The sequence below is a fragment of the Ovis canadensis genome, chromosome 18, assembly GCF_042477335.2.
Source record: "Ovis canadensis isolate MfBH-ARS-UI-01 breed Bighorn chromosome 18, ARS-UI_OviCan_v2, whole genome shotgun sequence".
Lineage (NCBI taxonomy): Eukaryota > Metazoa > Chordata > Mammalia > Artiodactyla > Bovidae > Ovis > Ovis canadensis.
The window spans coordinates 44,791,777-44,804,502 of NC_091262.1; the positions used below are offsets into that span (position 1 = coordinate 44,791,777).

A 12,726-nucleotide genomic window follows, 5' to 3' on the forward strand; every position below is an offset into this window, starting at 1 on the left:
GGTTGCCAGCCATTGGGGGATGGGGTGGGGTTACTAGGTGAAGTGCTGAGGACTTTTTGGGCAATGAAAATACTTTGTATGTCACTGTAACATGTGGATGTATGTCATTATACGTTTGTCCAGATCCACAGAACGTACAGCACCAAAAGTGAACCAAAGATGGTGTGATGATGTGTCCAAATAGGTTTATAAGTTGTAAGAAGTATGCCCCTGAAGGATGCTTGATAATGAGGGTGACTATTGATTATGAGGGGCAGTTATATAGGAAATCTCTGTACTGTCCTCTTAACTTTGCTGTGAACATGAAACTTCCCACCCCAGTAAAACCACAGAAAAGAAAATAAATTTTTAAAAAATTGATGAATTTGAAATAGACCCTTATTAGTTCTAGGCTATTGAAGTGGTTGTGGTGATCTGGACATAAATTAGTCTTTTTTTTTCAGATGACAAATAGTAAATGAATCAGACCTGTTCCAAATTTGTATTCCTGTTGCAACTTTATGATCATTGATTTAATTTTTTTGACTTCTTAAAATGTTAAGTGGTGATCCATTTTTACAGTCTCATCGTGAACATTCATTTCAGGTTCAGATACCTTAAATCTTTAGTTGTTTGAATCAATAAATCCTGGTAAACAGCAAGTTTTATGTTTCAGGGTGCAGTGTCTGGGTCTGTACAAGCTTCAGATAGACTTATGAAAGAGCTCAGGGACATATACAGATCACAGAGTTATAAAACAGGTAAGGACCTCTGGATCTCTACTGTTGTCCTTATGCCTAAAGTTTTCAGATATAATATAACTTCATTTCTCATAGTATAACTGGACAGAAACAGAAATGTGTATTAACTTTATTTTAGGAATGTGAAATGCAAATGCAAATTTAAGTAACCAAAAGATGTAGGGGATAAAATAGGATGAGTTCACTTATTGTTTGGATTTTTAGAAATTGTTTTTATGGACACATTTTTTGTCTTCTTGTTGATAGGGATTAATTCATAGGATTTTTATCTTCTGGGAAAGGTACAGGAAATATCTGCTTTAGAAAGTAAATAAGATGAATATGTTTTATTGTACAAAGAACTATTGCCAAGTTAATTTATGTTTTTTATTCCTTTTTTGAAATGACAAACTCATATACATAATTAACTGTTATAGAGAGAGTTAAAATAGGTTTTTTTAAAAAATTATAGTTTGACTTAAGAGTTCTTTCTTAACCAATAAGACTTAAATATTGTGGAACCTCCATAACCGATGTAAAATTCCCACATGCTATTGCAGAGAGTCTAACAGTATTGTATAAGATAAAGAGCCAAACTTTACTTTCTTTGAAAAAAGTAGCATTATAATTCATTCAGAATTTTTCAGAGTGATCAAATCTAAATCATTAGAGCTTACTTAAAAACAATCAGCCTCTCCCCTTTATAGAACAAGATAAGTCAGACTTGTTTCTGAGATTATTACAAGTTTTGGTGTTCTAACAGTTCTTATAAGAAGTCTGAAAGTTTGTGTGTAGAAACCTAATAATGTTTAATATTTGAATACTATTTATACCGAAATGTTAAATCATCACGTTTGTTACGGCATTATTTTGTAGTAACAAAAAATTAAACTAATAACCAGATATATGGTGAACTTAATTAAATCACGGCTTATCCATAAAGTAAATTACTGTAGAATTATTTTAAAAATTGACAATAAATTTCTATATGCTAAACTGGAAAAATGCCCCCTGAAAGATTATAAAACTATATGTTAGAGGGATTTCATTTTAATAGAAATGTTTGTATATGCATAGGGGAAAAGTCTTAAGTACATGTGGTTTTGCATAATCTTTTTTTTCCTTTTGCAGTGAATGGTAAACAGTTTCTCAACCCCACAATCCTCTTCATGATGACTTTAGTTATCTGTCTATTTAGGGTATAAGATACTCTGTTCCAGCACAAGAATTATTACATTACAGCTTAGTTGTTATGTTTTAACAGCAGAATTTCTTGCTTTTGTTGGCTATATAGTGTGTACATTTACAGCAGAGCAATAGTTATAAGATCAAGTGCAACAGTTATAAGATAAGTGAAGAGTAACTAACGTGCCCTATATCATTACAGGGATTTATTCAGTGGAACTCATAAATGACAGTTTATATGACTGGCATGTTAAACTGCAGAAGTAAGTGCTTTTTTATGCTAACACACTCTTTTTAATGGTAGACTGTCACAATGAGATTTCCTCCCTGCTTAATTTGGTACCTATTTACTATGGCTTTTACTTAGAATTTTAGATCCTGTTTGTATAGAAGTAGTTCTTAGGTTGTTAAAATGAGCTGTTTCTTGGGCTTAATAAGTAAAATGAGAAAGCAGGAGGAGAAAAAGAAGGGCCAGCTGTGAGAGAAAGTGTTTCATGGAGTTAGTGAGATAATTAGGAACTATACAAACAAACGTGTATAAATAACTTGATGAGTTAGTATCCATTGTGTACTCGAAGTAAGAAATGAGGAGATCTTTATATAAACAATTTTAGATAAATTTAGGTTTTGTTAGTGATTTCACTTGTCCTTGGTAAGTTTCTCTCATTGACCCCTTTGTCTAATAATATAGTTTGAGAGAAGCAGATTAAATTTTTGAGTTCTTGAGAAGACTATGTACATATGACTCTTTCCTTTAGGATAACTGCCAACTTTGAATGAGAGAATAGATTTAGAATGCTGTGGTCTCTTCTCTGGACATTTTTGTCTCAAGGAACTGGAGACTATAGTAATTTGTTTTTCTAGGGGCCATAGAGCAACTTTAGACTTTCTCTGTTTGAAACTTGCCCCAGGGGCTCTGTTGTTAGCTTCTGGAATGGTTCATTTTTGAAGGTAGTGAGGAGAAAACATCTGACCTTTTTGTTTGAACTGGTTTTTTTGTTGTTGTTTTGTAATTCTCAGGGTGGATCCTGATAGTCCTTTGCACAGTGATCTTCAGATTTTAAAAGAAAAAGAAGGCATAGAATATATTTTGCTTAACTTCTCTTTTAAGGTAAGAAAAATTGTAAGGGGACTACATATGCTTCTAATGCAACATATATTTGTACAATTGCTTTGGAAAACTATTTGGTATAATTTGGAAAAGTAGAAGATACTTATACCCTATGGTCCAGGAATTCTCCTTCTAGATATACAGTCTGCAAGAAATGAGTACTTAGATGTGCCGGGAGACAACACAAGAATGTTCAAAGCAGCATTGTTTATAATAGGCTCAAATAAAAATAACCTAAGTGTCTCCCAGTAAAATTGAGAACTGTGGTATTCATAAAACGGAATAGAGCTATGTACAACAAGATAGATGAATCTTGAACACAGTTTGAGCAGAAAGCAGATCCAGAAACGTGTTCTGTATAGTTTCATTTATATAGAGCTCAAAAATAGGTAAAACTAAATTGTTTAGGGCATGCATTCTCATTGGAGGCAGGTCTCTCTCCTTCCTTGCTCCCCACTCCACACCCAGTGCAGTGAAAATTGGTCCTTGGAGTGAAAAAGGCTTAGATGTTAAGAAGGTCTGTAGCAGTTCAAGGGGCCATAGTATGTATATACATACACACTATGTCTGAGGTGTTAAAATTTGGTGAGGGAGCAGGACAGGGAGGAATTAGGAAAAAAAATACTCTTAAAAAGGCTTGTTAGTGGGACAGAAATGAAAAGAAGGCTGAGAAACATTAATGGATTCATACTCGGAAATGAAGAAGCGAGTACCATACAGTTAAGATAGCAAGTACGTCTAGGTGAGAGGAGGGAGCTGTGAACTGAAAGGGACATCTGGGGGCTTCTTGGATACTGGCTATTGTCTGTTTCTTGACCAGGGTGGTGGTTGTGTGGATACAGTTTCATGCTAATGTGTAACAGTATACCTATATACTTTTCTAAATTTATGTGTTGTATTTAACAACTTTTTTTTCCAAGTTGCAAAAAAACAAAAGTTAAAGAATAGCAATGGAATCTAGATAAAATGAATTGATTTACTATGGACTCTAGATAAGTGTAATGGTTTTAAGCCTTTGTTTAAAAACACTATGAATCATTTCTAAGGGATTATGTTTTAATTATTTGGAGCTGGTTTTTGACTTGTTCTCTGAAATTGAGAAATTGTGTAACAGCTGTCTTGCAGATAAACTATTTTTTTTCTATTTCAGTTAGGCTTCAGTGCATTTTAGTGTGATAGAACAAACAGCAGTCCTCAACTTTTTGGCACCAGGGATGGGTTTCATGGAAGACAGTTTTGCCGCAGATTGGGTCGGGAGGTGGTTTGGGGATGATTTAAGTGTGTTACATTTATTATGTTGTTCTATTATTATTACATCAGCTCCACCTCAGATCATCAGACATTAGATCTCAGAGGCTGGGGACCCCTGCTATAGAAGGCTTGAGGACGTGAGGCATCCAAAATGTAATCCCTGTTCTTTAAGGACCTGTCGTCTTTGGAGAGAAATCTGTGATGAAAACTGTAGGGCTTTGGAGATCATGATGGAGAGTCTGGGAGCTTACCTTTATGTAGTAAAAAGCTAGCAGGGGTTTTTAGGCAGGGGTATGATTGATCTGTTTGGCTTTTTATTTTGTTTTTAAAAAACAGTTAGTATGCCATCAGCATCAGAGTAGGGTTTGGATAAGACAGAGTAGACTTCTGGGAGACAAGCTGGGGGCATTGATTTTAGTCTGGGAGAGAGTAACGAAGGTTAGTAGTGTAGGAATAGGTGACAGTAGATGAGTACGGCTTCCCTGGTGGCTCAGCTGGTGAAGAATCTGCCTGCAATGCGGGACACCTGGGTTTGATCCCTGGGTTGGGAAGATCTCCTGGAGGAGGGAAAGGCTACCCACTCCAGTATTCTGGCCTGGAGAATTCTGTGGACTGTATAGTCCACAGGGTTGCAAAGAGTTGGACACGACTGAGTGACTTTCACTACCATTAGATGAAAATGAGATGTTTTGAAGGAAGAAAAGACATGAAAGGATACTTTTACACTTGCGAAAAGGAGTAATGTTCTGAAAGCTGCTTACTTAGTGTTTGTGTGTGTATATTCTTGTTTGGGCATATATCCTCATTTATGATTGAACTTTCTTCAAATAACCCAAATGTCAAAGTCACTATTTTCCCACAGCTTTGTTATTGTAGAAATTATTGAGGCTATCAGCTGGGTTATACCTTCCTAGAGAGTGAATCTGGCATATATTTACTGATTCATGTGGTGCAAAGAACCTAGGAATGTATCTTTTTAAAAAATGCAAATTTTAATTTTATTTATTTTTGGCCACTCTGTGTGGCTTGTGGGATCCTACTTCCCTGACAAGGAATCAAACTCTGGCCCTTGACAGTGAAAGCATGAAGTCCCAACCACTGGACTGCCAAGGAATTCCTCTATGTAAATTATTTTTAACTTGAAATCTAAATAATTAAACCATATGCCCAACACCAAGCTTAAGAAATAGAACCGTATCAGTATCTTTGAAGCCCAATGCGGGCCACTCCCCTCCCACATTCTCCTTCCAGACATATCTTTAAAGGAATATGAAATCTTGACCAGGAAACTGAGACTTGTGACTGCGGATAGTGTTTTCACTATATTTTCTTGCTCTAGATGGAACTTCAGGGAGGACAATCTGGGAGGTAAATAAATGGCTGAGATTCTGTTGGATTTGTGTTTCTGGACCATGGTTTCTGATACCAGAAGGAAGGGCCTTTGCTAGGGTTGAAGTATTTAAGAGACCTGGGAAGGTTAAGATTGCCCTGAGCTAACTGCCCTTGTGAAGAGGACCTTAAACTCAGTTGCCAAGTTATAAATCTCAATTCATGGATTTTGGAGGATAGCAGATACGACTCAGAAAGAAGGATCCACAGAAGGAGCATGAATAGTATTTGAGGCCTTGACTGCCCACGGTGACCCCTTGAGGGTCCTGAAGAATAAGAAAATGAAACTGGAGATGCAGTGTGACACCAGGTTGGGAAGGGGCAGGGGCCGGAGGGTTGCCCTATAGATTGGTCAGCAGCTTGGTTAGGAAGTGGCGGTCTGGCTTTTCCGGCCACGTGTGAATTACGGAGTTGAACTCTGAGGTAGTACTTTAAAAAGAGTTTGTTTAGACAAATCTGGGTTCATCTAGAGAATCGCAGCTGGGATTAGAGATTCCGTGCCATGTCCTAAGATGGTGGGATTGTACATGTGGAGAGGAGAACATGGGGGTTTGTGATAGCTTGTCTTCAACTGTTTCAAGGACTGGGGATGTAGAAGGATTAGTTTGATTTTGTTTTTGATGAACACAAGGCATGGTGATTAAATTAGTAAGTCAGACTGTAAAGCGATGGTTTTCAACTCAGTATAAGGAAGTGATTTGTAACTATTTAGAGCCATTCAATGATGTTGTCATTCAAAAATAGAATGTTCCTCATCGTTAAGAATAGCTTGGAAGGCCTAGACAGTTTATTTGGAAATCAGATAACTGTGTGAGATCACTGTAAACTCTGATCTTCTTAGTTTCTGAGTTAATACATCACAGTAACTCGCATGTCTATATTTTTGTTTTTGTTTTAGATACACGGCATGACTCACAGGATTTTAGTTCCCCCGCCAGGGATTGAACCTGGCAGTGAAAGTGTGGAGTCCTAACTGCTGGACTGCCTGGGAATTCCCTCTCATATATCTGTTTTAACAGAAACCTTCTTCTCTTGCCCCCAGTGCCTGTACCTACCCTCCCCCACCCCGACACCTTATTTCTGTAAAATTTTGGTTACTGAGTTCCAAGGTACAGAGTCTATGGAATAGAATCCCTAGGTTTTGATAGAGTAGTTAATCTGGGCATTACTTAAAGTGAAGGGAATCCTCACTGTCACATAATCAATTCAGAGAGGTTTGTAGTCACTCATATGGAATCACACATTCAACAATCTAAAATACAGGAAATTCAATCAAGTTGTGCTTTACCAAACTTTGCATCTATGCCTTTCTTTATTGTAGAAAAAAGGTGAGCTACTTATTCGGAACTAGATTATAATAACTGTCATTAAGTTGGTTTCTTGTGTGGATAGATTTCTTCTTTTTCTGCCTTACAATAGATAGCTAAGATTACCTGTTTTAGCCATCAGAAGTATGTTTTTTTTTTTAAATCTCCCTCTCCTATTAGGATTTAGTTTTCATAGTTTATATGTTCCTCAGGGTCTTGCTCAAGGATGGGCAGAGGTAGGGAGTTAAACACTGTATTTTTGTATTCTTAGAAATAAACACTGTTATTTTTCTGTTTTTTAGAAGTAAACATTGAATTTTTGTGTTCTTAGAAATAACTGGATGAGACAAATGTTTGTTTAGCTCCTTACCTGCGGATTGATTTTTGATTTAAGGGGCAATAGTTGTTGACTAATTCTTTTTTATTTGAACATAGCAATTGGAGGTAACTTCTCTTAGCCTTCCTGACATCTCTTCATGGGAGGCAGTATGCTGTTACCTTGTTCCTGTGTTGTAGTGGCTGGGACCTCTTTTGGACTCATCTGACACTGACATTCTGTCAGAGGCCAAGACCTCTGACACCCTGAGGCTACCTCAGCTACAGTCTTAAGTTCACTGAGAGAAAAAGTTTTGTTCTGGAAACCTCAGTTTCCAGGACTGAAAATTTGAAAGAATTGTGCAGCCTGAGAATTAACTAAGATTCTTTTCTCTTATTTTGCCTTCTTTATATGTTTATCAAGCCTGATCTTTGCCAAAGCGATCATCTGTTGACATTTAATGTTGTTATTGCTATTTGAGTCTCAATCTAGTGTCTCATTCGATTTGTCCTTGAACCATCTCTTTTTTCTCATTTCATTCAGATTTTTAAGAAATCACTCTAGTTTCCCCACCTCTGTTAGCATGGTGCTGTTCGTCCCTTTACTCTTCTTTACTGCCTTACAATTGGAATGCATATCCTTAGCTTGTCCACGTGTGATATGTATTTGTTAGTGTTTTTCTTTTTCCTTGTCAACACAGAGATCTTAGAACATGTACTCTGTGCTCTTGTTGTCATTCCTTTTAGTTCTATGTTTATCTTATACATGTAAACCCTTATACACCACTGTTACATAACTCATCAGTGTCCATGTGGGCCTGTGGGTGTATTAGCTCTCTTCATGGTCTTTATTCTCCATGTTTCCATCTAGGACCTTCCTCTTGCTTGAAGAATATCCATTTTTGTTTCCTTTAGAGTGGGTCTGCTTATAGGAAAATGTTTTTATTTGGACTTCATTTTTGGAAAGTATTTTCATTTGGTATAGATTTTTAGGTTGGAAATTTCCTTTCTTTCATTGCCTCAAAGATGTCGTTCCTCTATTATAGCTTCCATTGTTTCTCTTGAAGTATTTACAGTGGGTAAATCTTATGAAATCTTTAATCATTTTTGGAAAATTCTCAGACATTATCTCTTCAAATATTACTTCTATCACATTCTCTCTTCTTCTAGGACTCTATGTATATGATTAGCCTTTTCAATTTATTTTCCTATATCTTGCTTATTATCTGTATTTTCCACTTTTTTCTCTCCCTTGGCTTCATTTGGGATGTTTTCTGACTTATTTTTCCAGTATACTAAATTTCTCTTCCAGGTCTCCATGGTAGTTAAACTCATCCATCAAGTTATTAATTTCAGTTATTTATTTCTAAGCTTCAGAATTTCTATGTAGTTCATTTTTATAATTTTATTTTTCTGCCAGGGTTTTCAGTCTTGTTTTTTCTTGCACATATTTGGCTTCAGTTCAGTTCAGTCGCTCAGTCGTGTCCAACTCTTTGCAACTCCATGAATCGCAGCACAGCAAGCCTCCCTGTCCATCACCAACTCCCGGAGTCCACCCAAACTCATGTCCATTGAGCTGGTGATGCCATCCAGCCATCTCATCCTCTGTCTTCCCCTTCTCCTCCTGCCTTCAGTCTTTCCCAGCATCAGGGTCTTTTCAGATGAATCAGTTCTTTGCATCAGGTGGCCAAAGTATTGGAGTTTCAGCTTCAACAACAGTCCTTCCAGTGAACACTCAGGACTGATCTCCTTTAGGATCGACTGGTTGGATCTCCTTGCAGTCCAAGGGACTCTCAAGAGTCTTCCCCAACACCCTAATTCAAAAGCATCAATTCTTTGGTGCTCAGCTTTCTTTGTAGTACAACTCTCACATCCATATGTGACCATTGGAAAAACCATAGCTTTGACTAGATGAACCTTTGTTGGCAAAGTAATGTCTCTACTTTCTAATATGCTGTCTAGGTTGGTCATAACGTTCCTTCCAAGGAGTAAGCGTCTTTTAATTTCATGGCTGCAGTCACCATCTGCAGTGATTTTGGAGCCCCCCAAAATAAAGTATGTCACTGTTTCCACTGTTGCCCCATCTGTTTGTCTTGAAGTAATGGGACTGGATGCTGTGATCTTAGTTTTCTCAGTGTTGAGCTTTAAGCCAACTTTTTCACTCTCCTCTTTCTCACTTCCTTCTCAGTTCTTCTTCCCTTTCTGCCATAAGGGTGGTGTCTTCTGCATATCTGAGGTTATTGATATTTCTCCTGGCAATCTTGATTCCAGCTTGTGCTTCATCCAGCCCAGCGTTTCTCATGATATAAGTACTCTGCATATAAGTTAAATAAGCACGGTGACAATATATAGCCTTGACTTCCTCCTTTTCCTATTTGGAACCAGTCTGTTGTTCCATGTTCAGTTCTAACTGTTGCTTCCTGATCTTCATACAGATTTCTCAAGAGGTAGGTCAGGTGGTCTGCTATTCCCATCTCTTTCAGAATTTTCTACAGTTTGTTGTGATCCACAGTCAAAGGCTTTGGTGTAAAGCAGGAGTAGGTGTTCTTCTGGAACCCTCTTGCTTTTTCAATGATTCTGCAGATGTTGGCAGTTTAATCTCTGGTACCTCTGCCTTTTCTAAATCCAGCTTGAACATCTGGAAGTTCACAGTTCACTTATTGTTGAAGCCTGGCTTGGAGAATTGTGAGCATTACTTTACTAAGCATGTGCAATTTTGAGTGCAATTTTGTGGTAGTTTGGACTTTCTTTGGCATTTCCTTTCTTTGGGATTAGAATGAAAACTGACCTTTTCTGGTCCTGTGGCCACTGCTGAGTTTTTCCAAATTTACTGGCATATTGAGTGCAGCACTTTCACAGCATCATCTTTCAGGATTTGAAATAGCTCAACTGGAATTCATCACCTCTACTAGCTTTGTTCATAGTGATGCTTCCTAAGGCCCACTTGACTTCACATTCCAGAATGTCTGGCTCTAGTGAGTGATCACACCATCGTGATCATCTGGGTCCTGAAGATCTTTTTTGTACAGTTCTTCTGTGTATTCTTGCCACCTCTTCTTAATATCTTCTGCTTCTGTTAGGCCCATACCATTTCTGTCCTTTATTGTGTCCATTTTTGTGTGAAATGTTCCCTTGGTATCTCTAATTTTCTTGAAGAAATCCCTAGACTTTTGCATTCTATTGTTTTCCTCTGTTTCTTTGCACTGATCACTGTGGAAGGCTTTCTTATCTCTCCTTGCTATTGTTTGGAACTCTGCATTCAAAAGGGTATATCTTTCCTTTTCTCTTTTGTTTTTCGCTTCTCTTCTTTTCTCAGCTATTTGTATGGCCTTCCAAGAGAGCCATTTTGCTTTTTTTGCATTTCTTGGGGGATGGTCTTGATCCCTGTTTCCTGTACAATGTCACGAACCTTCGTCCACAGTTCATCAGGCACTCTGTCCATCAGATCTAGTCCCTTAAATCTTAAATCTGCTGTATAATCATAAGGGATTTGATTTAGGTCATACCTGAATGATCTAGTAGTTTTCCCTACTTTCTTCAATTTAAGTCTGAATTTGGCAATAAGGAGTTCATGATCTGAGCCATAGTCAGCTCCCAGTCTTGTTTTTACTCACTGTATAGAGTTTCTCCACCTTTGGCTGCAAAGAATATAATCAATCTGATTTCAGTGTTGACCATCTGGTGATGTCCATGTGTAGAGTCTTCTCTTGTGTTGTTGGAAGAGGGTGTTTTTTATGATCAGTGTGTTCTCTTGGCAAAACTCTACGAGCCTTTGCTCTGCTTCATTCTGTACTCCAAGACCAAATTTGCCTGTTACTCCAGGTGTTTCTTGACTTCCTATTTATTCCAGTCCCTTAAAATGAAAAGGACATCTTTTTTGGGTGTTAGTTCTAAAAGGTCTTGTAGGTCTTCATGGAACCATTCAACTTCAGCTTCTTCGGCATTCCTGGTTGGGGCATAGCTTGGATTACTGTGATACTGAATATTCAGCTTAGTTATTTTAAAATCTGTGTCAGATAATGCTTATCTTGACACCTTGTAGTTTTGTCTGTCATTTTCTGATAATGCTGTCTTTAAGTCTCATGTGACTGGTTATTTTTGGTGATAGATGTTATATATGAATGATAAGAGAGCTAATTTGAAGCCTTGGATGCTAGTCCTCTACATAGAAGATGTATGTCTGCCCATCAGGTAGTTGGGCATTGTAACCCAGGATCCCTGAATCCCAAATGGCAGTGAGATGATATAAAGATGGGCTTTGTTCTCTACCTTTTCAAACTACTACCTGTGTAGTTTGTGGTTTGTCTTTCAGGGTCCCAAGCTAACGTGTACTATAGCAACTTGTAAGGAGTCTTGTTTTTCTCAGCTTCTTAACCTCTTATCTTCCTCTCCTCCAGTTGAAAGAAAATCCAAACAGGGAAAAAACAGCTGCACTCTGAGGTTCCCTTTTCCTGATCTTAGCTCTGTAGTTGTACATTTGTCTACCTTTTCTAGTTCATAGCCAGAGGATTGATCCAAATTACCTAGTCCATCATTATTGGAATGGTTTCTTTATATAGTTCTCTTGCAGGTGGGAACCTCTTTCTGTATTTCATAATTTTGCAAATATACTGTTCTGTTTGGGCCTGATCTTCATTTTTATTTGGTTTTCATTTCATTTTGGGGGACTATTTTTACATTTATGACTCTCATTCATCATTAGATAATAAATGTATGCATTCTTTATAGATTATTTTAAAATCGTCTAAATATACAGTATTAAGGATATTCTTAAAATTAAACTTGCTTATTTGTTTTTTAGGATAACTTTCCGTTTGATCCTCCATTTGTTCGAGTGGTATTACCTGTTCTCTCAGGAGGGTAAGTTTAAGTGATTATTTTCTTTGATAGTATACATCAGAATCATTTGGAGGGCTAGTCAAATGCCAGGAGGCCTAGAATGCTAAACTTTACCTCAAAGTTTCTGATTCAGTAGGACTTGTTATGGGGCCTGCTGCTGCTGCTGCTGCTAAGTCGCTTCAGTCGTGTCCGACTCTTTGTGACCCCATAGACAGCAGCCCACCAGGCTCCCCCGTCCCTGGGATTCTCCAGGCAAGAACACAGGAGTGGGTTGCCATTTCCTTCTCCAATGCATGAAACTGAAAAGTGAAAGTGAAGTCACTCAGTCGTGTCCGACTCTTAGCAACCCCACGGACTGCAGCCCACCAGGCTCCTCTGTCCATGGGATTTTCCAGGCAAGAGTACAGGAGTGGGGTGCCGTTGCCTTCTCCATGAGGCCTGAGAATTTCCATATCTAAGATAGTTTCAGGTGAAGCTGGTGTTTCAGGCTGGGAACCATAATTTAAGCATCACTGGCATAAATCATTATGTTTATAGGGGTTTTTAAATGACCCCTATGTGTATATATTTCACCTTAAAAAATCAGAATGTTTTTAAAATGTAAGTTGTG

The 12,726-nt window shown here is 37.8% G+C and overlaps 1 protein-coding gene and 1 long non-coding RNA gene across 5 annotated transcripts in view; one reads left to right on the forward strand and one right to left on the reverse strand.

Annotated features, from left to right (window-relative positions):
• The window catches only part of UBE2Q2 (ubiquitin conjugating enzyme E2 Q2), a 60,567-nt gene that overhangs the window by 28,361 nt on the left and 19,480 nt on the right, over positions 1-12,726 (forward strand). For all 4 annotated transcript variants that reach the window (XM_069560125.1, XM_069560126.1, XM_069560127.1 and 1 more), the window contains 4 exons: positions 656-740; positions 2,107-2,167; positions 2,925-3,015; positions 12,079-12,137. In XM_069560125.1, coding sequence (XP_069416226.1) covers positions 656-740; positions 2,107-2,167; positions 2,925-3,015; positions 12,079-12,137 — 296 coding nt within the window. The remainder of the gene's footprint in view (positions 1-655; positions 741-2,106; positions 2,168-2,924; positions 3,016-12,078; positions 12,138-12,726) is intronic.
• Positions 1-12,726, reverse strand: part of LOC138423796 (uncharacterized) — a 42,500-nt gene that overhangs the window by 6,659 nt on the left and 23,115 nt on the right. The gene's annotated exons all lie outside the window — the stretch shown is intronic.